We start from the raw sequence: 27,804 nt of genomic DNA, 5'->3' as shown, positions 1-27,804 counted from the left end.
GACCTTTAGAAGTATCACTTCCACAAATGAGGAAAGATTTGCTACAGTTTCTGTTTGCAGTACAACTATTACCTCGTTGAAAGACGAAAGGTTAAGTTTTTTGGCGATGAACTTCTTCAAGTGCAGGACTGTTGCTTGGGCCGAGCAGCGGATCCACTTCCGTTTCAAGCCCCGCAGTTTGCTGCTGTTGCACTCCAGACAGATGCTCACCTGGGAGAGAAAGACAGGCTGGCAGGCCTCCCGGGGGGGTGGGGGGTGTGCTGTGCGGCTCAGAGGCTCTCGGAGAAGCTACTCATTCCAGTAAATGTGACAACACTGGCTTTGTGAAATCAGAAATCTGTTTTGACCTCAACACTGTGGAAGAGGGCTTTACTTTAATTGTTGTATACACATTATCTTAAAATCTCTATTTACCGTTTTGTGAAATATAATCTAACACTTTTAATTCTGTTTTATGAACATAGTACTTCAAAGTGAATCTGAGAATTATTTATTCATTGTACACACGGCGCTGGTCTCAGAGGGAAATGGACACAGACTGCAGCCCCGTCCTGAGCTTCTCCCCGAGCCCCATCCCATGGGCTGTGCAGAGCGCTCTGTTGGCGTGATGAGGAAGAACATGCAGCCAATAGGGACAGGTACGCCTGACTCTGCATGAATGTGCCCAGGAAAGCTTTGTAAGGAAGCAGTAGGATGCCTGGCCTTGCCACAGGATGGCAAAGTCACTAGAGAAGAAAGGACTCTGGGCTCAGGAAAAAAACCAGAAGCAAAGGCACAAAGTTTGATAGTTCAGTTACCTCTTAGACAATCAGCAGTTCAGTGGGGTCATAGTACAGGGCATGTGACAAGGGACTGCAATGTAACTAAGTAAAAGGGATTCTGGGACCAGGGGGTACCCGACAGATGCAAAAGGAAGGATCCCCAGGCCACGCAGGACTGCTGAGAAGGCCCGCTCAATACAGCACTCATGAATGAATCCTTTTCCAGTAGCAGCCACAAAAAATGGTACTGTCAGACCCCCCAAAATTCTGATAAGAGAATTAACAAAGGAGGGGTGCCTGGGTGGCTTAGATGGCTGAGCAGCCAACTCTTGATTTCAGCTCAGGTCATGATCTCAGTGTTGTGACACTGAGCCCTGAGTCGGGCTCTGCACTGGCCGTGGAGCCTGCTTGAGATTCTGTCTCTCCCTCTGCCCCTCCCCCCTTGCCTGCACGATCTCTCTCAAAAGAAAAAAAAAAAAGAATGGAGGAATTAACTGAAATACATATGTCTAAAAATTATTAGAGATAAAAAGAAGGAATTAAAAACATAATACACTCTGAATAAAAAACCAGGCAGGTATAAAAAAGATAACCAAATACAACCGGTAAAAACTCAGTGGGTGACTGAACCACAGATGAGTCTCAGCAGAACACAGACCAAGTTCATGAAAGATCAACTTGAGGAGATTACCTAAAAGAAGTAGAGAGCAAGATATCCATTAACATAACAAAACAAAGAAAGGGTGAGGGGGGAAGAGACTGAGGGGGTCTAACACACACATAACAGAAATTCTGAAGGAAGAAGGGAGAACAAGGGAAAGGCAAAATTTAAGTTACGACTAAGGATCAAAACGATGGAGCACAAAAACTCTCAAATTTAGGAAGCAAAGACACCAAAACAAGAGACATGAAGGAAAGCTACACCGGCACGGATGGATGTGGGGAAGGGGCCAGGAAGGCGCTGTAGGTGGGCCTCCAGACGCAGCCGCTGTGCCTGGAAAGCACAGCAGGAAGCAGAGAAGTGACCACTCAAGAGTGAGGATGAAATGAAACAGACGAGGAGAGGGGACCCTGGTCTGGGAGGGAGATGGGAGCAGCCGTGGGCAGGTGAGCAGGCGGGCCCCCTAGTTCTATCCGGATTGTTCAGTGAGTGTGGCCGGCTGCTTTCTAGTTTTTATTTGGAAGAGCGAAGGGGCGTGATTAGTCAAGATAATTTTGAGAAAGAAAAATAAGGGGTATGTGCCCCATCAGAAGCCACAGCTTCACAGGTAAAATAATTAAATAATTGCAACTCGGTAAATTCCTTGGGGTTTAGGCACAAAGGGAGACAGGAGCAGTGGCACAGAACACAACTGACCCCAGCACGGATGGAAGGCTCTTATCAGACAGGTGAGGAGGGCCTATTAGCCAATGCTGATGAGCCAGCTAGTCAACCTGGAGGAAAAGAGACTTAACCTCCTCTCCAGCTGCACTCAAATCACCTGCTGGTGGCTTATAACCTCACTGTAAAAAGTAAAACTTTAAAATATTTTACAAGAAAACGTAGGAGAACATATTTATGACCTTGGGGTGGGGAAATTTCCTGAGATAACGGAAAGAAACACTAATGAATTTCATTACTTTGAGACCGCAAAGTTCTAAATACTGATGAGTCCATGCCAGAGCCTCAAGGCTGAGCACAGTGACCGGGGGCAAGCAGCGGGGGCAAGCAGGCCCCAGAAAACTCGAGGAGACATGTCAGACTGCCCAGTATACACAGTCCATGACAGAATAAGTAATTTGATAAAAAGTGGAGGTCCCAAGAGAACCAGGAGACATTTGAAAAGACGCTCAACACCACTGGTACACACACGAAGACAGCAGTGAGGACGACAACCAGGCGTCATGTCCAGGAGCAGCGAGTCCAGTCTGGGACAGGTGCAAGGAGACCTGGCTGGCCATGCCAGTCGGCCCCTCAGGTGTCTGAGCACCAGAGGGACCAGGACACCGGACAGAAAGGTCAGTGAGCAATGACACAGCGTCGCCCTGCATACCATGGCCTGTGCACAGAGTACATAGCAACACTATGTGGCAACATCATGCATCCCCAAATTCTCGGAAATATAATTGCAACTGAAAGAAGTCAGCTGTAGAAAGACACACGTTCTCGTTTCCTACGGTTTACGGCTACACACACAGATGTACACACAAACCTAGTGACACAGCCCAGCACACAGTTCTCGGTTCACTGGGCACAGGAGCCCCAAGCCCTGTGTCCTTCTCCCCAGTTGACCAGCGTGTCCCACAGGCTCCCTTTCTCACGTGTCCCCAGTCACCCCATTGCCCGAGCCACAGATGCTGCCTGGTCGTCTTCCCATCTGGGGAGCCCTGGCCTCCCCGAGTCTTCTGCTCTGCTGAGGGTTCCACACTCACTGACTCCTCCCTCCTCAGCCCGCCCTGCTGCAAGGCCCTGTTCCACTCCACCCTCCCTCCCTCTTGACACCCCTGCGCTGACCTGCACATCTTCCCTCGCAGATGCTGCCTGTCTCCCCCTCCTCACCAGCTGGGAGCAGGGTAGGGCCCAGACAGGGTGGGTGCTCAGGGCTTGTGGGGTGGTGCCCAGCCTCCCCACTCCACTGTCCCACAGGGCTGAGGCCACCCCCTCGGCCACCAGCACAGCACAGGTGCACACCGCACTCGGCATCTCAACGGCACCTCTGGGGATGGACAGCCCATTTGCTCAAAAGCAGGCAGAATGTGGGCCTTATAGGAGGGCCAAATTCTTCCTAAAAGTAGGTGTATATTCTAATTTTCTTATGTTTACTCTAGTGACTCACCAGTGTACCAGAATCTGTGCTTTCCTCCAGGCCCACCTGGGAGCAGCCCAGGGTGGGTGCTGTCCTGTCCCACAGGCAGGGAGAAACGTGCTCTGGACAAGGGTGGGAACAGGGACAAAGGCAGAGGGCAGAAGGGGCAGCGAGAGGATTAGGGCACTGAGCCATCAAGGTGTCTGAGCAACACTTCCAGCGGATAGAAACACCACAGGTGCTCTATAAGGAATAAATTCAGAATCGCACCAGGCATTAGGATTCTCTGCTGAACAAATACCTAGGACTGCAGCCCAGCCACAGTTCAAGAGCAGTAAACCCTGAGGAGCACCAAGTGTCAGCGTGGGGCCTGAGGACTCCGGCCTGCTAATGTCTCAGACTTGGGGCTCGCACTTCTCTTAGCTGTTTTTCTTTTTCTTTTGCTCATGCTTAGTGTGAAAAGTGCACAATTCAGTCAAGTCATCTGAGTGACAGAAGAAGGAAGTGTTTGTCTTCAAAGTTATTCCGAATTTAGAATCTGACACCCAGCCACAGTATCATGCAGCCCCGTATGGGAAACACGGAGGGACTCAGAGTTCATTATGCACACACCCTCTCTGAAAAGACGTGAAGAGGGATTCTCGGCCCCTCCAGAAGAAACATAGACTCCACAAAACAGGAAGATGGGATAAACCCAACAGTATGAGCAAAAACGCACACAAACCCATACTACCTTTTGTTAAATCTGAATAATTATTGGGGCACCTGGTGGCTCAGTCACTGAGCATCCGACTCTTGGTTTTGGCTCTGGTTGTGAGAAGCACGGAGGGGAGTCTGTCTGAGCTTCTCCCTGTCCCTCTGGCCTTCCCTGCACCCCTGCAGGCGCTCTCTCTCCAGTACATAAATAAATCTTTCTAAAATAACCTAATACCTGATATTCAGGTTTTTTTTCTTATGTTTTTCCATAACGTTTCAGTGGCTTCATTTAGCCTCACACAATTTCTTACTAGAATATTCTTAAGTTTTTCTCAGTCCCGTGATGAGGCCCCCCCCACACCTGCTGAGACTGAGATGACCTCATCCCCTGACAAGCGACAACAAGTTCTACCACTGCCCCCGCTGACAGTCTTAGGTTATGTGAGACAACGGGGTGACGCGAGAGGGACAGCGTTCTGCTGTGTCACACACATCTAGGTCTGTCTCAGTGAGTGCCCGGAGTCCTCCGAGCCATGCTGAGTAACAGCTGAGACTGTGCACTTTCCTGTCTTTCATGTTAACAAGATGATTCTAATTTCGGTATGATGACTGGGAGAGCTTCCCAGGCAGGGTATCCTATGGAAAGGCCCAGTACCGTGGGTATGAGATTGGATCACAAGCTTTTACAGCATCTCTGTGACTGTTTTCTTCTCCTTTTTGCATGGCGGATGCACAGATCCCTCAATGCCGCGTTGTTTCCTTTCCTCTAACACAGGCAGGACTGCAGCTCTTGATACTGTATGTGCAGGTGCACAGAACGCCTGACATGGGATTAGCCCACCTGGCAGTAGTGTGCAGACGGTGAACTTCAATTGTTTTATATTTAAAATGTTTTATAGTGAGCACTTACCACTTTGGCAATTAAAAAGAAAAGATAAAGAAGGACAATGTAAGGAAACGTGTTGACATTTGAACGTGTCGACTTTCTTGGCTACTTGGCCTTTACTCTGTAAACAGAGGAAACACCCCCTGGGGCAGTTGGGGTTGTCTGAAGCCCACCACAGTGCACACACAGCGGCAGCACCCACCTGCTCGTCACTTCTGTGGTAGTCATTGTCCTCTTCCTGCTTCTCTTCTGCTGCTTCTTTGTTCGAACTGTCATCTGCTTTGGTTTCACCTTTCAGCAATAACAGGAGATATTATATTACGAAACCCAGAATGTCAAACCATTTTTTTTTTAACTGTACACTATACTCAAAATGCTATAAAAATTCATTCAAATAAGACAGTTGCACCTTCAAAAGGATATGAAATTGGGGAGAGCTGGACAGGGCACCTGTTAAAACACGGTGTCTCTTCAAGTGTGTCTACAAGGACAGAGCAGGCAAAGGCTGATGGGGGCAGTGAAAGGGGCAGAGAAACCCTCGTACCCAATACTACTCAATGCTTAATACACCAACTACCGACTAGTAGCACAGGGCCCCTACAGTCTTTATCATTCCAACACTGCTTTTACAAGTAAGTGGCTGGGACAAGACCCCTGGCTTCCCAAACAGCCCCCGACTGCCTCCCTCTGCCTCCACAGGGTGCAGCATGCAGACCCTGCCTTTCCTCGGGACCAGACAGGACCTCTCCTTTCTTCTAACATTGTTAGACATACACAGGGTGGTCTAGAAACTTCTCAGGAACCCCTGTGGGTCACTAGAAAAACACACTGGCATGAAACACTTGAACAATTTGATATGTACCAACTTGAAAATACCACTAATTTTACACTGAAGCAGGACAAACTGAAGGGAAGTCTCAGGAGGCCCACCTGCACAGCACCCCACCTCCAGTACTCGTGGGGGTCCCCCTCTGTCTTCTGTTTCTCAGCTGGGCCCCAGAAACTCCCAGGTTGTACCACAAACTATGGAGGGGGCACAGGGCATCCTGAGAAAGGGGTTCATACCAAAGCCCGCCCTTGGCTGCAGGCACGCCGGAGCCCACTCACCGTTCCGATGGGGATCTAGGTGCTGTTTTGCAGAACAGGTCTCCCCCTTGATATCTCCAGGCACTTCCATGCCTAACTTGTGGTAGAATTCCCTCTGTTTCCTCATTTCCGCTATTGAAAATGAATACATACTCTTAATCTTAAGAAGGCAGTGAATCACATGAAAATTCTGCTCACAAATGTCATGTGAAGCTAACAACAGATCTGGATCTGGGGGGTTTTGACGGCTGTCACTAATGAGGAGACAACTCTGGACTGTCACCCTCTGAACCTCAGAGCCGTGGGGCCCTGACTGGAGGACGCACCGGGCACCAGGCTGAAACTGCCAGCACAAGGGCATGGGGACGCACAGACCCCTGACCGCAAGCTGCAGGCCACTCCCCACCCTCAGACCCAAGACTGCCATTCTCAGCACAGGGCGTCTGCTCAATGTTCTGGGACTCCTCAGTGGCCCCTACACAGGACCCGCGGACCGCTGGGCGGCTCAGTGACAGACTTGGGCTTTCTGGCACTGCCCGCATCCGAGTGCTGCTGACATGCAATGTCCTCTCCCAGCTACAAAGGGCCACCCCAGGGTGCCAGGCACGGGGTAAAGAGTGGCCCCTGGTGTCTGTGGCACGCCATCACAGCTCACAGAATCCTGGGGAGGCAGTGGAGCTGCCCCTCAACCCGCAGGAAGGTTCCTTTGGGGGCAGAAGCCACGCCACCACACTGCCTTCCAGTCCCCTCCTCAGAAGTGATGTCAGCCAGCACCCCCACTCCCTGGGGTTGGCAGGCCAGTTGCTGCCGGCTGCACCAGAGGAAGCCCCCCCGTGTAGAGTGGCGACCACGCCAGGAGAGGGCAGGGGCAGCAGGCTGAAAGGCCGACTCTGAGCAGAAAAGGACTGTAAACCATACACCCAGACAACGAAGCAATTAGTCATTGCTCGGGGCCCCACGGCAGGCAGCAAAGAAACTTTAAACCCAAGCAGCTCAAACTAATAGCCTGTAAATCACTCTACGAAAAACACTTCTGTATACTTAACCCCGTAACACTCTGTTGTACTTTTTACCTGCACCTGTGTCCTCCCCATAGCATGAGCTCCATGGGGCCAGGAATACGTCTTGGTCACAACCTGGACCTGCACGATGCTCCGCATGACCGATCCCGCAGGAGCACATGGGTGCAGGGGGACAACTAGCTCAGGCACAAAGTGGACGCCCCTCAGAACTAAAGGGATGGCTCTACTGCCTAGAGGGGACATGGGGTGCTGGAACCATATACGGCAAAGTGCCAAACCAGAAGACTGGTCTGGAAAATTTGGGATTAGCTCAGAAAGAAATGAAATAGACATATCCAAGCTAGTTCAGCAATAAAGGTGTGAAGAGCAGGGCTTGACGGTGTGAGGCCACTCCCACCAGCTTCTCCAAGTACAGCGCGGTCCCGCCCAACAGCGCGCAAGAGTTCTCGCCTAACGTGCAAATGACGCTGTTTCCAATACCTTGTTTTAATTGTCATTAAAAATTTTTCACCTCTCAGAGTGAAGGGAATATTGAAATTAATACTCCATGTCAGGAACAGATCAGCACACAAATGTCCCTTGGGGTAAATTTTCAGCAAGGTAACTTGCTATTTAAAGCTATTTAAAAACTTAACTTCTGGCCCCCAAAATTCTGCTGGTAATCTGTCCTAAAGAATAACCACCCTAGTGCATAAGGACAGGGGGAGGCACACAGTCCCTGGGGCCTTATTCACAACACTGAAGGGCCAGAAACAAGTGTGAACGGGGGCTGGGCCAGCCAGAAGGGCGAGGCCAAGAAAGCCTCAGAATCCTTCTCAACACTCCATCCGAGATGCCATCCACTACGGACAGTCAACATGTGAGATAAACCTAATGTATCTGCTACCCTGGGATAAGGCCTTCTGCTTAGTAGAATACCATGTAGCCACTAAAAATGATACATATTGGGGGCATCTGGGGGTGTCAGTTGGTTAAGTGACCGACTCTTGATCTCAGCTCAGGTCCTGAGCTCAGGGTTGTGAGTTGAAACCCCACATAGGGCTCCATGCTGGGTGTGGAGCCCACTTAAAAAAAAAAAAAAAGATACAAGTCACATTTTTTTTAAAGATTTAGTTATTTATTTTAGGGAGAGAGTGAGCGTGAGAGCAAGCAAGCACATGTGTGAGTGAGGGGAGGGGCAGAGAGAGAGGGAAAGGGAAAGAATTTTAAGTGCTCTCCACTGAGCACAGAGCCTGGTGCAGGGTTCGATCCCACAACCCTGAGATCATGACCTGAGCCTAAGTCATGAGTCTGACACACAACCGAATGAGCCACCAGGCGCCCCAAGGTCCTATTATTGGTGTGGAACAAGCACAGTAGGTCATCATGGAAAAGACTATGTAGCATGATCTTGTTTTTTATAAAAATTACAATTTTATAATTTATAAAATACATTTTATAAAATAAATTTATAAATAAAAATAAACTTATAAAATAATAAATTTTATAAAAGTTTTATAAAATTTTATAAAAATTACAGATCCTGGTGTAACTAGGATCTAGGAGAATCCAGGGCAGTGATAAACACAAGGCCATACTGGGCCCGAGTCCATGTCCTTCCCTGGCGCTCTTAGCGCCTCCTCAATGACGTGGGCACGTATGGGGTCCCATGGCCGACTTCACACTCAGGTTGAAACCCACTCCCCCTGCCCCCGGATCCGGCCTGAGATGAGGACATCCACATGCACCACTCAGACCGAACACCCCATGTGGAGGACTAGCCCGGGGGCTGGCAAGCGTCCCGTTGTTGGACGCAGCGGACACTGGGGCTGCATGAGCTACATAGCAACACCGAGGTACGACATAGGCAGGTCTGGAACCGAGGAGAAGGCAAATGTTTTATGTAAGTATAATGAGTACATTCTGGCTCTTATTTTGAATAAACTGTCATCTGTCAGATGAAGAAAAAAGCTCCACTTTACCTTCACGATCCCTTCTTTGATGCTCTTCCTTCTTTCATGTGGGTCAAAGTTTCCAACCTCTGGCACCTCCTCGTCTTGGAAGAACTTCTTATGCAGTCCGACAAGTTCCCGAGACCTCTGGCTCCCAGAGAAGCTATTTTTCCTTGCCTTCTGCAGAACACACAACTCTGGCCAGTGGTTTCTTCTCTCAACACCAAACACTGCACTTTCCGGTCTCCTTGCTGGCGTGGCTTTGGAGAAGCCAGGTGGATTTTTACCTTTGCTCCTCTGTAATAAGGTGTTTTCTCCCTCTGCCTCATTTAGTTTGATTACTCTGTAGCTGGAAAATGATATGCATAGGTCTCGCGTTCCTGGCACTGATCCTGACTGGTGTTCTCTGAGTGTCCGGGGTCCGGGGTTTGGTGCCCGATGTTAGTTTGGGGAAAATCTCAGTCATGATCAGCTCACGTGTTTCTGCTGTTCCTTCTCTCTCTCCTCTGCTTCTTGTGTTCCCGTCCCATGTACGGTACACCTTTGCAGCAGTCGCTCACCCTTGAAGACTCTCATTTTGGTTAGCTTCTGTTGACAGAACCCTAAACAAGTCGTGTTACTAATTAGCCCGAGGCTTTCTTTATTTCTACTACTATGGTTTTATGTCTGGCATTTCTTTTTGCGTCTTCCTTAGGGTTTCTGTCCTTCTCCTTACATTGCCCAGCTATTCTGGTCCACGTTACCCATTGGAGCCTTTAGCCTATTTGTTGCGTTTGTTTTCAATTCCAGTCTGACAATTCCCACATCCCTGCCATGCCTGGTTCTGGTACTTGCTGTGTCCTGAAACTCCGCTTCTGTCTTTCAGTCTGCCTTGTCATGTTTTCTGGTGAGCCAGCTGCGATGTGCCAGGGAGAGGCCTTCAGTGACATGGTGGGGGTGGGGAAGGGGAAGGGCTCTGTGATCCTCAGCCAGGGCCTCCACTCTGGGCTTGGTCAGCGTGTCCCAGCTGTGTTCTCGTGCTGTGGGTGGGAAGACCAGCTCCCCTCGCTCAGCTAGTTTCCCCGGTGGGCAGGCCCTGGTAGAAGTGCTGCTGAATGGCTCCTCTTCTTCCCCTGCCGGAAGCACTGAGGGACCATGGCTGAGATCCTGGGGGCGAAGCTCATGATACCGGATTCTCCCGCAGGTTTCTCTCTCTGACTTGTCTGCATGGAGCCTCCAGGTATTCCTCAATAACAGGCTTCTGGCCCTGTGCCAGTTCCCAGGGAGGGTTCCGCTCCCCAAGTCTCTGCCCTGGGAAGCCGGGGCCCCCATATCCAGTTTCTCCAATCTTGGGGCAGCAGTTTCCCCTGTGTCCACCCTTCTTACAATCTAAGAAAAGTGGCTGATTTCTCAGTCTGTTCAGCTTATTTGTTAGGACAGAGTGGTGACTTCCAAGCTCTTCATGTGAGGAACTGGAAACCAGCAGTCATGAAACTTCAAAGTATGGTAAAACTATAATTGAGGACGGTTTTTTTTGTATCATAGGCTGCTAACAAGAGAAATGGACTTCTTTTAGGGGGATGATATTTAATCGGGGTTGTTAGTGTTCCTTATCATCAAAACTGATTATACATGTTCATCTCAAATGAGATTTTACAAATTTTCATTTCTGAAAATATCTTTTCACAGAAATGCTGGCATCAGTCCACAAGCACACGACCTCTTGGGCTCATGCATCAGTGGGGGGGTGCTCCCAGAACCCTGGGGGGCCTTTTCTTCCCGTGTCGTCCCTTGTGGCGCCATCACACTGAGGGCTCGTCGCTCCTCCTGGAGGGTGGACGGAAGCAGCACAGTCAGTGGACTCTGACATGTGGACTGAGGTCGAGGTCCTGGGCCTGTAGCCAGAGCTCAGAAAGCAAGGCTGCTCCCAGTCCATATGAGCTCGGAGATCTCCTGCCTCCTTTTGCTTCTGACAGTACCACGTCCAGAGGGCAGCACCTCACCACAGGGAGTCTGTGCCCAAGTCGCGCTGCCTGACTTCATTAGGAGCATTGTCGAGTCTTTGGAAAGAGGTACTTTCTGAAGTCCTTCAACGTTAAAGGTGCTTCTTTCCACTCTGAAAATTTCCTCCCCCCACAGCTCCAAACCCCACCACACACACACTTTGCCAGCCTGAAGCCTTAAAAGGATGAGTGGGAGGGAAAGTCGGGACGTTCAGCCTCCGCTTTGGACAGGACCTCCAACGCCAGGGGATGGTGACAACTGAAAGTGAATGAAGTCTACTGCGGACACCACGGGTCCAGTGACACAGGAAAGAGTCATCTCAGCAGTATTCCTGTTGGTGAATATGACGTCCCCAGATACCTTCCATTTACACAGGTGCAGTTCATCCATCCAACTGAGCATCTTCCTGCCCCACACACGTTCCCACCCCTGCTGGCTGGAACACAGCTAAGCAGATGCCACTTCTGGTTGTACTGGACTGGAAGTTTCGCAACCCCTTGAAGATTCCCAGTGGCAGCTGCTCCGTGCGCACCGCTCAGAGAGACGTTTTCTCTGGTCACTGCAAGTTCCCCATGCGAACGGCTGAGTGGACTGGACACTCAGAACCACCAGCTTGGCTTCCTCCGCAACGACTGATGCAGCTCCCAGAAGCTCCCTCCAAAGCCAGTCTGTCCTCTGGCTGTTGGTGTCAAACAAGACTGGACTGAGGGTAAATGGCTCCCCTGTTTGGCTAACACACCAGCCAGTCAGAAACCTACTCCACTGCAGCCGTATCGTCACTTTTTATTTTTGTGAAGAAATTCTGCTGTGATGAGCTACTCTATTTTAGATTTTTCTTTTCCTTCCTGCGTATTCAGTCTGGTTCTGCTCCTTTACCCCAGCACGGTGGCTCAGCATGGCACCATTGGTTCGCGAGGATAGCTCCATCGACGCATCCCTGTGGCTTAAACAGGCAGCATCTGGAGCCCACACTTTCTTTCCTTCGGGTTCTGACGTGATGGGTAGGCGCGGACAACAGAGTCAGCAGTGGCACACGGCTCTCAAAAAGCTGGCAAGCTATGCTTGTGCTTCTGGATCCATGGTGCGCGAAACGGCGAGGCCTCCCCCACCCCGCACCCGGTCTGCAACCAGTGCCTGCTCGGGGCGCGACGCTAGCACAAACGATACAAAGAGGAGTAAGCACGCTGTGCTCCAATAACACTACTTAAGAGACAATGGAATTTCAATTAATGTAACGTTCACATCACAAATGTTATTCCTTTGACTTTTCCCAACCTTACAAAAGTGTAAAAAACATTCTTGGCTCACGAGCCCCGTGAAGACAGGCACCAAGCCAGATCTGGCCTGCAGCTTGCTGACACCTACTCCGGGCAGGGCCAAGAGGCAAGAGAAAGAAAAAAAAATGCAGAACCCTTGGCCTAGTGATTCTACTTCCAGAATAAAGCCCAATATATTCACCCACTCCCATAAAAGTATGCAAAAGGGTGATCGGCACACCCCCTTCCCTTCGGTTAAAGCCAACCATGGGAACATCCTAAGTATCTGTCAGGAGGAGTCCAGGAGCGAAAGGACCCCCACAGCCATTGTCAGACGGGCAGAGCCCCACATCCCGGCGAGTGCCTCTGTGGCACCCAGGCAGAAGGAGCAAGCTACAGGCTGTGCAAAGCAGGGAGGGGTAGCCGACATAAAACATAGATCATTTGATTAAATTTTATAAAATGTGGCCTCTTCAAAGGCAGATTTTCAAAAATTATTAAAAAAGGAAACAAAAGACAACTGAAAAACAAATTCTTCACCATGAAGACCTTGTCTACGGGGAACAGAGAAACAGCTGGCAAGAGGGCGGCAGCGGAGGTGGAACCCGAGGAGGCGCAGCTCCGAGGTCCGGGCGGCAGCATGTGCAGCCTCCAGAATGGGGCCTCCACCTGAGAAATCAGGTGTGCAGCTGTGGGCACAGCTGACATGACAAAGGGGCTGCAGACAGCCTGCAGCGTGACAGTGGCCACACTGTTGAGGGTTTCAAAGCCGTGCTGTTCTTGTGAAGAGCAACATAGAGCTGCAAGTCTGAGGGCCAGAGAAGCCGAGCATCTGGTCTGCCAGAAGAGAGACCCCGGCCCAAGGGGGAGAGAGGGCGACTGGCTCAGTCAGCCGGCATCATTGCACTTGCACATGGTCTCCACCAACGAGACCTCCGTTACAACTGTGTTGCCGGGCATCTCACCCATGGACGGCACCCGGACTCTGTGGGGAGAGGACAGGAAGTCACCAAGAGGAGCCCAGAACCTGCCTGCCGGGCAAGCAGGGCAACCCCAGACTCCTGGGGTGCTGTCGGAGGCCATGGAGGGGAGCACCCGGGCTTCAGAAAGGACAAGGACCCCTACATGCTGTGGACACGTGCATGCATTTCCATCCACTGACGGTGGATGGAGGGGCCTGAAGGCCCGGCTGGGTGTATACAAAGGAAAGACAAACTCAGTTCTGCCTGTTGATGTGAATGGGCCTCAGGAACCCTGCAGTGATGCACAGCTCTGTGCACGTGGTCTACCCGGTACACGGCCCGGTCGGGCCTGGAAGAGGCAGATCGGAAGAGGCAGATCGGACTGCTCCTAACAAGTCCCAGACTAATGCTCTGCGTGCAGGATGGCTGCAGCTACAGGACACACAGGCCAAACGCACCTGTTCAGGCAGAATAACCACCGGAGTGGGACTTGCCAGAAACACGAGCCAGAATCAGGTCAGGCCTACAGAGGCCACCAGTTCAGGAACTGGGGTGCCCTTGGCAAGTCCTGACTTGGGAGACAGGAGAGGCCGGAAGGGCGCAGAGCAGTCGGCCTGGGGGCGACCTAACCCGGATCCTGACTGAAACAAGCTAAAACAAACTCAGAAAATGTGGTATTCTCAAGGCGGTTAGAAATGTTGGCACTGACTGGCTGTTTGATACCAAGGGGTTACTATTATTTTCTTAGATTGATAAAGGTTTTGTGGTTACGTGTATTTTTTTTTTTTTTAAAGATTTTATTTATTTATTTGACAGAGAGAAATCACAAGTAAGCAGAGAGGCAGGCAGAGAGAGAGGAGGAAGCAGGCTCCCTGCTGAGCAGAAAGCCCGATGTGGGGCTTGAACCCAGGACCTGGGATCATGACCTGAGCCGAAGGCAGCGGCTTAACCCACTGAGCCACCCAGGCGCCCCTATGTGGTTACGTGTATTAAGAACCTTATCTTCTGGCAGAAGATGGGCGGGAGCAGTCAATGAAACAGGACGGACTGTGAGCTGGGAAACTGCGCATGCTGGGTAATAAACACATGGGATTCCGTATGTGCTTCTGCCTGCTTTTGTGTTTAAAATACTCTGTAATAATTTTTTAAGGTACTGATGTTTTATTTGGATGTATTCTTTGCTTTAGGACTAAAAACTTCGGGGTATCAAAAGATGACTGTCTCCATCTACATTTTACTCAGGAAACTTAAATTCTTCTTATATAAATGACCTTGTGAATAGTGAAGAAAAGACTAATAGCACTGTTATGTTGGAAAAGCTAGATGAGTATCTTCTAAGCTTACACAGTGAGCTGTATATTCAATTACAACCCTCCTTTGAAACATTACAAGGAGAAAACAGCCAAAAGGAATCCCTAACATATTTTATCTCTGAAGGACAGCGTACGGAGTTTCATCAGCAAGCACAGCACCCTCGGATCCTGAGTGGGACCCTGAGGCCAACGTCCCTCCCCATCGCCCCCTCACCATCCCCACGAAGAGGGGCAGCAACACTCTCTGTGTTCAGGACTGCAGGAAAGTTTAAAACAAGAACTGCTATTTCTACTTTCAGGATACTTATACTACATAGTATTTCTTTTTAATTCTCAATGAGATTGGACTTTAGATGCAGGTAAACTTTATCCACACCCCGGCTACTGGTGGTGTGTCTGCAATTAGGGAGGCTGCCCCAGTGAGGCTGCATGCTCAACTTGGCCCCTCTGAACGCAGGAGCTGGCAAGGCGGACAGCGGAAGAAGCCAGCACCATGGTACTCGTGAGTTCAGCATGGGGACAAGACAGGCGGTGCTGCTGCCACAGAAGGGGCCTCCCTCCAGGTCCAGGACCCCCATGAGGAAAGCCTCCCAGAGGCCGTGCTACAGACTCCACAGTCTGAGAGAGACACTCTGACACTCACCTTCCTGGAGGCCTGGAACCAGTTTGTAAACAATGTCCTGCATGGTTCTGTCATGACTGGCAAAAAGAACACAACAGGTCAGGTCAGCCAAAACACCCGGGCACATCTTCCCTTTACAACAGCAAAATTCACAATCGCAAATTCTAAATCTTGGTTGAATTTTGCTTCTAGTTTGCACTTAAAAAAATGTGCTAGCAGAAGTTATATATGATCGGAATTAATGCATCATTTAATTCAGGTTCTAGAAGCTTAAGAACATTTCAAGCAGCGGTGGCACAAAGATCCTCTAGGGGATGAGTGCCCTCTGCCTGCCGAATGCGGAGCCAACATAGAGCTGCGGCCTGGTGTGGTCTGTCCAGCCGCACACCACCAACCCCGCCTTGTCCACTGGTGCTTCCTGGGGTCTCCACTAGACAGGAAGTTTTCTTTAACATTCTCAAAAATGCAGAGAAAAGGTGCTAAGATCAGGCCCTTCTGGTGGTCTTTATGATCTACCTATGAAGGTTTTCTGAAAAGGTTACATGAGCACAGTATCTGAAGTACACTACTCCAGTTTGTTATTTTTGAACATAAATTATTAATACATTGAAGTAACCGTTTTCAAACATCGTCCATTAAAATGAAAACCTTAAGAACACAGATAGGTACCTTGTAACCAATTGACAAACAGCTCTGCTCCACAGATCAGATATTTAGCTGCAAGAGCTAGGACAGGACTGGGCACACAGCAGCCGCTCACCAGGCTCACAATTCTGCCAGAAATGCTGGGGGACCAGGTCCTGCAGAGACCACTGCTCACTGCTTCCAACAACTCTAAAGTTCTACTAGACACTGGGCTGACAACTCAGCCCGTGGCAGATGGACGCAGGGTTTCTCAACCCTTCTGATCGTGCAGCACACTAAGAAATGCATTTCACGTCCCAACGCTCACATTCACGTGTGTGTACGGGTGACAGACACATGCACATGGATAAGCATTCAGAACCACCACTGGCCTGGAGCACACACGACTCCCTTGCTCACTGACTCCACCCTCACCAGCTTCGTGGAAAGCTCACCCGATCCCTAAGGAGAGGATGCTGGATGAAACCCTGCCAAAGAGCTCTACCCTGGGTCCTCCGAATGACTGGGCTAGACCCTGCCTGCATGGCCAGAGACCCACAGCGCTGAGTGGAGGGCTCGGCGGACTCTCCTCGGGGAGGGTGCCAGGAGGCACAACAGCACAAGGGCTTCTTCCTGGTGTCGGCTACATTCCGGGCAAACCCTTGAAACAGAGCCAATTCCTTTGCAGGGTTCATGTTCACACTCCATGCTACAGGCCACACACCCTCTTAGCTCCTCTCTTGACATGGCCCACATGGCCAAGGTCCTTGGCTTGAAGTTGAAGCCTGGGAGGGCAGAGCTGCCTCATAGATCCTCCAGACCCTAGAAGCTCAGACTCAACACCTATCTGCGGCCAGCACCCCATGGCATCATCTTACCTCCTAAGGCCTGAGCCACTGCCTGGGGCCCAGCATGGGGCCACCAGGCCCTGTTGCCCCACCCTAAGTGCCCTCTTCCCACTCTGCCCCAGCCCAAAGGTGAAGGCCCTTCCTTTGGGGCAACCTCACGGTCAAAGTGTAGCAGAATCAGAGCAGAAGGCTGGGCCAAGTGTGTAAGACAAAGGTATGTCAGGAAGAAGGCTCTGAGCCAACAGCAGAGCTGGCATTAGGATGGGTAAAACAGTATAGTTCCAGACAGAGCACAGAGGGCAAGGAGTAAGGGAAAAGATTAGCAGGAAAGAGCCACTGTGGAGCGCAGAGCCCATGGCAGGCCTCAGGGCTGCGCATCTCCCCCCAGCTCTGCACCTCAACCCCCTGGCCCTGGTCACCACATCGTCACTACACAGAGAGAAGGCAGGCCCTGGCCTGTGCACCTGGCTAGCTCCGCTCCACTGGCCCCCTTCCTTGTGTTACAGGTTAGGCTATGCCTAGAACACCACGGTCCGGGACTGCTAAAGTGCTTCTGTTCTCCAGAACACCCTGCCTATCCCAGAGCACAGGAGAGGGGCCCTGGAACTCTGGGAGGGAGGGCCAGAGTCTCTACAGCTTTCCACCGGCGTGAAGCTCCTACCACCACCTGCCTTCTACAGTTCACATCAGGAAAGCCCCCCTGTGCTCTACAAAGCTACACCCCCCAAGACAGGAAACACATACATAGACACTGCCAACAATTAGTGCACAGAATATATAAAGCATTTCTTTAAAGCAGAACAAATAAAACAAAGAACCCAGTAGAAAAATGAAATGAGATATGAAGAGACACTTCTCAGAAACCCGAATGGCCAGGTAACATTTGGGAGGAGGCTGGTGCTCACTGATAGTCAGGGCCAAGAGCACACCACACGGCAAGAATGCAGTCCACAATAGCCCAGGAGAGCACGGGAAGGTACGAGAGTTCTACATCCCAACACCCTGCCCTGAAGGATGGCAAAGAAGAGACACCTATACAACAAACCCCAGAGCAGCACTGAGGGCCCGCTGTGGACACCCCAATGTGCCCCGGCCACAGGGTCCCACATTAACTAACTGGTCTGGAGAACAGGATGGGTCAAGGGCAAAAGGCACACAAACACACCACTGGTGCCCCTTGTAGTGAGCTGGACAAAGGAGACTAAGGTATGTTGTCCAGGAACAGTGGGCTATTGGGTGGGGTCTTCTGGGCCTGGTGATTTCTACCTCTTGATCTGGGAGCAGCTTCTCGCTGCGCTGACGCCAGCTGCTCACATGTTTTTAAACTCTCCTGTGCACACCCTTATGAGTGGTTCAGAACAGATCTCCAGACCTACCTCTGCTGCTCCCACGTGGTGGGGGAGTGCTTTCATTTCCTTTAGGACAGCCCCTCAAACCTGGAAGCCATTTAAAACTTCACATAAGAGCCACAAGCCAACCCGGACGCCCCCCTCACCCAAGAAGGTGGCCGTGGCCAACAGGGCCACCAGCTGTGAGAAGATGCAGGCCACAAGCAAGGGGCCTAGGACCACTCGTTCCATAACAGAAAGGCGGGCCAAGGGCTGCTACCCGCTTTAGAGCAAACTTCAGCCAGTTCAGTGTAAAACCAGTGAAATCCATGTGGGTCCTGAGGTTCCTCAGATTATTCAATTTGAGCAAATATTCCTGGAAACTTGTGGGAGCGGCCCCGGTGCTCCCTGGTCTGACTTGGCCGGCAGGGTGGCCAAGCACACAGGCCAGGGCAAGGCCCTGACAGGGAACGAGGCTGGAAGCTGTGCCCGGGGGCCCTGGAGACACTTACCCAATGTACTGCAGTGGGTGACTCTGGTGGATCACGATCCTACACGTGGGGCAGGTGTTGTTCTCTTCCAAGTACTTGACCAGGCAACTCCGACAGACTGTTTGTGAAAGCACATGCATGTCAGAAAGTGAGAGCAGAATGCCGGTGCCTCCTTGGGCTCGGCTCGCACATGGGCCATGCGCAGACCCACTGACCACCGCGCATGTGGCTGCTTCGATGGGACACCTGCCTCTCGGGTCTCACCAACCACGGTGAAGTCTCATGTGCTCACTCAGCAGGTCTGAGTGGTAAGGGTAGGAGGGACTCAGGAGGAACCTGAGTGAGGAGGGGGTGCCCAGAGGTCAAGAGCGGAGACATCACTAGAATGCACGTCAGGGTCTCATATTCTCACCACAGGGGCTAACACTTAAAATTTTCATGTTTGTCTAAAGAAAAATCACGAGATTTTCTGTGTACAACAAAATTCGAGAAAATTCAACAGAGAATAACAATTTAAAGCTATAATTACCTTTAAAATAAAAGTTCTATCAAAACTAGCAAATATTTTATTTTCTAAAGCGGAAAATACAGGATCCAAAGTCACCTGCATTCCAGGCACTGGTCTTACGGCAAAGAATCTGTCTCCACAGGGCGTTCCTGCCTGGCCCCCTCAGCCCCCGTCATGGAGACTAGCTTCGGGTAAACTGCACTTGCTAAATGTTCACTCAAGATGGGGCTTAAAACACCCAAGTCCAGCACAAGCTAAGAGTCTTCTAAATAGCACAACACAAGCCCATCAGCCTCGAGGAGCCAAACCACATTTCCCCGTTCAGAAAGTTTAAGAAATTCATTTGGAAATTTTAAAAAGTAAGCATTTCTGTCCACTAAAAATGAATATTGTCATAACACAGTTATACTGGTTTTGATGTTACATGGAAATAACTAAATTTTTCCTATTTTTAGCTTTCTTAAATGATATTTCTACTGAAACTACCCATAATATTTTTTTTTAAACTTGAACTAATTTTTTTGATTTAAGATAATCTTTTTTCCTGCTTCTGTGTCTTGCTTTCTGCTTGAGCTAAAAGGTTTTGGTGAAAGAAAGAAGAGAAAAGAAAGAAAAGGAAAAGAGAAGAGAAGAAAAGGAAGGAAAGAAAGAAAAAAAGAAAGGAAGGAAGGAAGGAAAGCAAGCCCAGGGATCAAGAAACCCCAAGGCTAGAAGCTGTCAAAGGCCACGTTCTAAGACACTCCGCCCACGAGTATGCAGAGAGTCACATCCCACCATGGCTGTCAAAGACCATGTTCTAGAATATTCCCCACATACACGTATACAGACCTTGGTCACATTCCCCCGCCACGGCTGTCAAAGACCATGTTCTAGAATATTCCCCACATACACGTGTGCAGCCACTCAGTCACATCCCCCCCATGGCTGCCAAAGACCATGTTCTAGAATATTCCCCACATACACGTGTGCAGACACTCGGTCACTGTAGTCGCGTCGATGAGATATCCGCTGCATAGGCGGCAGGTGATGTGGGCGTTTATGTCCCAGAGTTTAATCTTTCTGGTCAACATCTTTGGCTTCTGCAAGAGAAAACCACTTATTAACTAATATCTGAAATAGTCCCATGTGTTTCTTTTTTTTTTTTTTTTCCCCAGATTTATTTTTAGAGAGAGAGGGAGAAAGACAGCATGAGTCGGGGGAGGGGCAGAGGGGGAGAGAAATCTTCAGCAGACTCCCCACTGAGCAAGGAGCCCGATGCTGGGCTTGATCTCACGACCCTGAGATCACGACGTGAGCCAAAACCAAGAGTCGGACGCCCAACTTACTGCGTCTTCCAGATGCCCCCAAAATACTTCCATGTGCTCCATCAAAGTTTCAGGCCCAATGTAAATCAGGTTCCAGCACAGAAGGGCTCAGCGTGATGGAGGGCCAGGTCCATGCCATAGAAACTGTGTGGCCCGGCTTCCCGTCTATAGAAGGGAGTGCTGTAGGTCTTCTCACAGAGAACCGGGACTGTCCCAATGGGCAGCGCTCTGCAAACGTGTGACCACTTCCCCTTAACCACTGCGACACTGCCCCCCTCAGGGCTCTCCCAACCCTCTCCTGCTTGGGACTGAGCTAAGGCCATCTAGGGAGCCATGTGGGGGGTGTGAGTCAGGAGATGCATGGAGCCTCAGGAAGAGAGGCTGGGGGAGCAGGCCACCTGTGCTGGGGCAGGGACAGGAGGCTGCGGGGTCACTGCTAGAGCCTCTGGCTCCTCTGGCAAGCTCGGGGAAGAATGACCCTGAGGGATGTCAGTGACCCTGAGGGACTCTGGCCCAACCTGAAAGAGAAGCAAAGTCCCTCGACGAGCACTCAGTGTGGACACACAGAAACAGCTGATAAGCACAAGCAAAGGTGCTCAGCCCACGGACACATCCAAATGCAGGTGATACCACATGTCAGTCCAGCATCAGAAGGCAGTATTTCCAATATTCAGTTGACATTCAGTCCTGACCAGTCCCAGGGAAGCAGATGGTCAGAAGGGCTGCCAGTCAGATGTCCCCAAATAGGACAGGAGCCGTCTCATTTCTAGAGATTTATCTTAATAATGGGACAAGTTCAAAAGATGTTTGCTGCAATTGTTTAAAATGGTAAATGACAGAAAACTGCCACTGAGAATTGGCTACAAAAGCAATTTTACTTAGCCAGCAGGTGCTCCAGATCCTCCTCCCCTATTCTCTGCCCTGTCCAAGGGAAATCCAACCAGCCCCTGGACCTCACCCTTCCTGGGCCTCAGTAGCCTCTTGGCCCAGCACAACCCAGTCCCAGAACTGGGGGTTCCTAAGGCCACCTGCCGATTCCCGTCACTGTCCCACAGGACATCAGTGTTGCACACACATCATCAAAGCCCAAACATCTGTGTGCCAAAGTGCTGACGTGTTGTCTCTGTTTCGGGGGGGGGGGGGGGGTAACGCCACTGTACCTGGCTCTGCCCTCAGGTCACCTGTCTCCCCCTAGACCACAGGCTTTATGAGGGTTGGTTTTGTCACTGCATTGCCTGAGCTGTGCCAGGAGTTACAGCAGCTCTTGGGAATGTCCACATCCTACCCCCAAACCTGTATGTCTCCTCATGCAGGAGATGGTCCCAGATGACCCCATAGAGCCCATGTCATCACAGAGCCCTGAAATGGGGAGATGGGAGGGTCAGAGGCAGAGAGACTGGGAGATACTAGGGTGCTGGCTTGAAGGTGCAGCCAAAGGTGCAGGTGCCCTAGAAGCTGGCAAAGACAAAGCACGATTCTCGCCTGGAGCCAGAAGGAGTCAGGCCTGTGGGCACCTTGACTTCTGACCTTTGGGACTGTCAGATGACGCACTCGTGCTGCTGGTCCTTTGTTAGAGCAGCAGTAGGAACCCGACACAGAATGCTGCTCCGGCGGATACTCACGGAGTGAATGTTCTCCAAGTGAGCGTCACTAACAGAGCTCTGCATGAAGACCAGAAACAGACACATCGGAGTCAAGGGCATCTCTGAGGCTGGCTGGCCGCACAGTGCACATGGCTCCTAGGCCACCGGGCAAGGGCCCTTGCGGCTCAGTGCTGTTCATGAAGAGGGAAAAGCAAGCAAACCACGCAGAGGACTTGAGACCCACTTCCCTCTGTGTGAGGCCCGAGGGCAAGTGCTGGCCGTGCCTGCACAGTGAGTGTGGCTGGGGGCCCGGCCAGGGCTTTGCGGCTGGATGAGGAGGCGAAGGCCCCAGAGGAAGCAGCAGTCTGGAGGGGCACTGTTGGAACCAACAAACTACCAGAGCAAGTGACTGCCATTGGCTGGCCTGCCAGGCTAGCATCACCTACAGAATGGAGTGTGTCTACACCGCAGTCCTGCTCCAGGACTTGCGTGGAACATGAGACAAAAGCAGATACTTCTGGCTGTTCACCCACATCTCTCCTCCCTTCAAAAGACACGCGGTCCCCATGGGAGAGGGCCCTTCCCACCTCCCTCGCAGCCAGCTGTGTCTGTGGGTCGGGGCTCGCTGATGTTACTAGGAATCTAGTAAAGATAAAACGGAGCTTGGGGGAACATTCTCACAGGGGTTTCTAAAGGCCAACCAGCCTCAGCTGGGGAAGATGGACTCGCTCTCAACCGATGTGGATTTGTACTCTGTTCTTGGCAAGTGTGTGCACTGAGGCCCAGTCAAGTAGCTGGCCTTCGGGGAACCCAGAACCACCTTGTGGAGTAGGAAATAAAAGGAAAGAAGGAAACCCAAGCAAAGCAGAGCAGAAAACAGGGGCCTGCCTGTTGACATGGAAATCTTGCGTGAGGCCCCACTCTGGCCCCAGCTGAGCACTCTTCTCATATCCTCAACCTTCTACTGAGCAGTTTATACGCCAGCCACTAAGGATACAGGACACACAAATGTTCCCATCCCACTGTAACATGCTCAGCAATGACATATCTTCCCAAACGCCAAGTAACCGAGATGCCAAACAAAAGACAAAACAGGGCTCACTTTGGCCGCACATACACTAAAGTCAGAATGATACAGAGCAGATTAGCACAGCCCCAGCTCAAGGGCAACACGCAAACTTGTAAAGCCAAAGCAAAGTCCCAGGTCACTCTGGCACAGACGGGGCCTCTGGCCCCTTTGAGGAATGGGGTCAGTGTGAGCTCATGCTTAGTGAGCAGGTGGGTACGGAGATGAAGACGTGTGTGTGCCTATGTGTGTGGACTCGCATACCTACCTCCCAGCTCTGTCCACTGGGAGGGCCTGGGAGTAAGTGCTCCTTGGTGGCCCAGGTCCCAGTTTGGACACGCTGCCATCTGCCATGAGGTTCATGGGGGCACAGGCACATGACTCACATAAGGCCAGGCTGGGAATGTAACAGAACTGGGCCCAAGTGGACCTGGCCCCAGCTCCAAGGGCTCCACCGGCCACACTGGGAACAACTGGGGCTTCAAGATAAGGAGTCATTCTCATCAGGCGAGCAGAATAAATCAGATCATTATCAACAGAATAACATCAAATGAAGTTCATGAGACATTCTTCCTTCCAGAAGGTGAGCTGATCACATGGAAGTAGAAGTCACCAGCCACCACAGAAACCGCAGCAACAGTTTCCTCAGGAATCACCAATGGAGGTTTTGTTGAGGAAGGGAAGATTCAAAGAGTCTCAAAGACACCCCCCCCGCCCCCCTGCCAAACGAACACTTCTCAGGCACAGAGAGCAGGGCCTCCAGGTAGAAACACTGTGTAGACATTACTTCCTGAGTGACCAGCTGATACCCAGGTGGGCATCAGATGAGAGAGAGATAGCTGTGCCTCCTGGAGTCATGCCACGAAGGACACAGCACCCCTCACGAGACTCCTGCTAAAAGAGCACACACGAGTCTCACCTACAGGAAACCCCAAAGGAGGTGACCCCCGAGGGAGGGAGGTCACAAGAGACAAGGGAAGACAAGAGGGGGCAGGCTGCCTGAGCACAGTGCCTGGCTGAGGGGACAGCCCTGACAGCCTGGAAAAGGGACCCTCTACCTGCTGACCACCCACATTAGGAGATAAGAGGACCCTGAGAGTCCCCCTGGCCCAGCTGCCAGCTCTGCCCAAGCTGGACCCCAAGGTCAACCATCCTCCTGTCCTCAGGCCCACGAGGAGCTGCACTCAGAGGGGACATGTCCACTGTTGTCATCAGGCGGACGTCCTGCCTATAGACCTCCCACGCTTGGCAGCCCCTGTGTAGCCCTGGACACTGGACACCACGTGGGCATGAGCCAAAGGAGGAAAAGTGCTACAAGACTGTCAGTCCTGTACCATTTGCACACACACCTGCCTGCAGACCCTGAGATGCCTCGATGGATGCATCTCAGAGCCTCTCGCAGGAAAGGTCAGCAGTGAACGTGAACAGTAGGCTTTTCACAGCTGTTGCTCCTCCCCATGCCACAACACAGGCTGCTGAAAGGCTGCCTGGAGGCTGGGGGAGACTGCACCTCACCTCTTCTAGATGTCTTCAGTCCCCTCCTCCTGCCTTTGCATTGGGCGCTCAGGCTGCGGCTCTGAGGCTGTAGGTCCTCGTCAGCGGCTTCACTCTGCCCTGTGGGTCTTCACGTCGGCGCCTCCCTTCTGTCCCTTGCTCTCTGTCCATTTTCTGGCACAGAAACAGCCCTGTTATTTCATGTCAGCTCATTCACACAGGACGCACAAAGTCCTGTAATGATGTTCTTTCCAGAATTCTTGGGTGAGTCCCACATAGTAAACAATAGAACAGAGTTGACCAGAAGGGTTAATTAAGGGACGGTTTGGGTATATGTGAGTGGTTGCTCCCTAATTGCCCCTAGAACTGTCAGAGACTACATTTTAGAGAAGTTACAGAAGATGACTTTTTCTGTGGCTGTAGCATACTCACACAGTCTAATCCAAGGTAAATTTAAGCAATTCACATGCACTGAAAGAAGAGAAAAATCCATGTTCAAACTGCATTTACCTGTACATGGCAGCCTGGGACGCTCTGCTACATTTTGAAGCCTGTGGAGACACACAACATAGGGGCGTCACCCACACCCACTGTCCACACGGAGCCCACATCCGCTGCTGGACCTGCAGCCTTGGCTTTGCCCATTTACTTGTTTCAAACAACCAAATGGAAAACAAGAATTGATAACAGTGAAGAACCAGAACCCGCCACAAAGACACGGGCAGATGTCCATGGCAGTCTGGTGGCACCAAGACCCAGGGGCTGTTGGGCTGGGAGGGCACCCGGGAGGCGTGGGGGCAGGCAGGGGGCTCTGTCACGTGACGTGAGGCCAGAGAAGCGGGGAGATCTCGGGGGTGACCCGATGGAAGGCCCCAGAGACTAGTGCACAGTTGTATTTAGTGTCTGTGATTTCTGTGGGTTTTGCACCCTTACATCCCTCCTCATATCCCATAAGGTGAGCACACAGGCTGCATGATGGGTTCTGGGCCCCAGCGGGGGGTCACGGAGTTCTGGGTGGAGACAGGCACAGACACTAACCAGCACAGGGCTGAGGTCGGGGTCCAGAGAGGGCTGTGTGAGTCCTCTGGGAAGATCTGGGCTCCCACTCTGGGTGACAGGGAGCCAAGAGGTACTCTCAGATCTGCGGGGGTGGGGTCTGCACTCCAGCCTGGAGGCCCCAGGGGGGTCAGGCTGTTGGCCATGGTGCCATGTGGGGGCTCCGTCTGAGACTCCTCTGGGACCCCCCATGGGCCTCTCCCTCCTCCCCCGAGGTCTTCCCACCCTCCAGGTGGGATGGTGGACAGGCAGGGCTGGAGGTGCCATGCCTGCTCCCTTCTGAAGCCGGGACGCACCTGAGAAAGCACCGGGCCCTGGTGGTTAACAATGTGACTAAATATAACCTCGGAATGGTGGGCCTAGTAATACTTAAATGATGTTCACATTATACGCAGTTTATGTGATTTTTACTCTTCAAGATTTCCACGCTGCAGTTTTTATTAATTAATCTTTGAAGCTCAATTAACTTCTACAGAAAAAGGAAAAGAGGACGGAGGGGAAGGAGGAAGAGAGTTAGTTGGCTGGTTAGGAAGACTAACAGGTGTGTCTAAGGCACAGACAAGAGAACAAAGACAAAACACAGGGCCTGGCTCTGGACCAGGGCTGACCAGAATGCTCTGGGATGGTGGGACTCCTAAGAAATCCCCTCTGCCCAGCACGGTGGCTGCTGAGCCCCTGACATCTGGTGAGTGTGAATGAGGAAACTTCCGGTGGATTTTATTTTATTTAAGTTGTACTGTGGCTAGACACACAGTTACAGATACCTGAGCTAAGGTCTTAGACCTCAGTGAAGGAGAAAGAAGCAAAGAAAAGGATCCCTGGAGCCTACACCCTACTGGAGGAAGAGAGACAATAAGTAATGAATGCAATACACGGGTAAATTACTTAGTATGTTAACAGGTGATAAATGCTATCAGTAAGACCAGAGTAGGGGAAGTAGGGGCACTGGTTTGGGGACTGGGTGTCAATGAGTCCCTCCTTTAGAAAGTTACATTTGAGCAATAATAGAATTAAGCTATTAGTATGAATTATGAACAATTTTATGCTGATAAAGTTGAAAATTTATATGAAGTTGATAAATTCCCAGAAAAATAACTCACCGGAATTGAGGTAAGTAGAAATAGAAAACCCAGAAGTTCTATAACGATTAAGGAAGTGGACATGGTCATCAGGAAAACCCCAGGCCCACCATCTGAAAGGTTCTACCAAGTATTCAAAAAGCCAAAACCAACCTCCTCAGACAAATCCACTCTGAGAATCAAAAAGACGGTATTTTCCAACTCATTTTATGAAGGCAACACACACACCAGACCAGAACTGAAGGAAAATCATAGACTGAACTCACTGGTGGCCATCAGTGTCAAAGCTGTGAGCACACGGAGTCACCTGACCCAGGAATGTCTGAGCAGGAGGGGCATGCTTGACAATGAGGGTTGTCCCTACAATACAAGGGGGCTTACTATGAGGTAAAAAAGTAACCTGACAAAAGACAAAAGGAGAAAAATGATAAAATCTTCCCAAAGATGCACAGAAATCATCTGATAAGATTCATTATCCATTCATGATTAAAAAAAAAAGAAACTCTTAGCAAATTTAGAAGCTAATAAAGGTTCTCTGTTTAAAAGAGACACAGGGCTGCGGGGTGGCTCTGTCAGTTGAGCGTCTGATTCTCGATAGCGGCTCAGGTCATGATCTCAGGGTCATGAGATTAAGCCTCACATCGGGCTCCACGCTGGACATGGAGCCTGCTTAAGATTCTCGATCCCTCTGCCTCTGCGCTTCCCCACTCTAAAAATAAATAAAAGAGACATAAACACAAATATCCACTCAAAGGGTTACGCCTCAATGTTCAAGGCAGCTTTCTTCATAGTAGTCCCACAATGGAAAAAAGCCACAGTGCTTGTCAGCGGTGGTGGGAACAGAAAGTGGTCCGTCCACACAATGGGTACTGCTCAGCAACCAAAATGAACGAAGGACAGAAACCAGGCACAAGAATTTTGCAGTGCATGTCCCACTGGACACACAGTTCTAGAAAAGGCAGATCTGGGAGCCCATGGGATGGCCAGTGGCAGGGACTGGTGGCTGGAAGTCTGAGGAGATGGCAGAGTTCTGGGTCAGGAGTGGGGTGTGGTCACAGATGCACCAAAAGACACCAACCACACAGCATGAAAGCTGCGGTGAACTTCAGTGTGTGTAAA

The 27,804-nt window shown here is 50.8% G+C and overlaps 1 protein-coding gene across 2 annotated transcripts in view; it reads right to left on the bottom strand.

Moving 5' to 3' along the window:
• PCGF3 (polycomb group ring finger 3) overlaps positions 1-27,804 on the bottom strand; it is a 52,339-nt gene that overhangs the window by 10,968 nt on the left and 13,567 nt on the right. The window contains exons 2-9 of one of the 2 annotated variants that reach the window (XM_047718540.1): positions 25,061-25,101; positions 24,572-24,724; positions 20,065-20,182; positions 18,617-18,713; positions 15,326-15,381; positions 6,237-6,347; positions 5,332-5,420; positions 73-210 (exon numbers count right to left, since the gene is read on the bottom strand). In XM_047718540.1, the coding sequence (XP_047574496.1) occupies positions 73-210; positions 5,332-5,420; positions 6,237-6,347; positions 15,326-15,381; positions 18,617-18,713; positions 20,065-20,173 (600 nt within the window). In that variant the 5' untranslated portion in view covers positions 20,174-20,182; positions 24,572-24,724; positions 25,061-25,101. The remainder of the gene's footprint in view (positions 1-72; positions 211-5,331; positions 5,421-6,236; positions 6,348-15,325; positions 15,382-18,616; positions 18,714-20,064; positions 20,183-24,571; positions 24,725-25,060; positions 25,102-27,804) is intronic. The other variant, XM_047718541.1, reaches the window with a different exon arrangement.

Source organism: Lutra lutra, chromosome 2 (assembly GCF_902655055.1).
Source record: "Lutra lutra chromosome 2, mLutLut1.2, whole genome shotgun sequence".
In the NCBI taxonomy this organism is placed as follows: Eukaryota; Metazoa; Chordata; class Mammalia; order Carnivora; family Mustelidae; genus Lutra; species Lutra lutra.
Note: the sequence above shows the minus strand (reverse complement) of the source record. Positions and strands in the feature narration are given on the sequence as shown.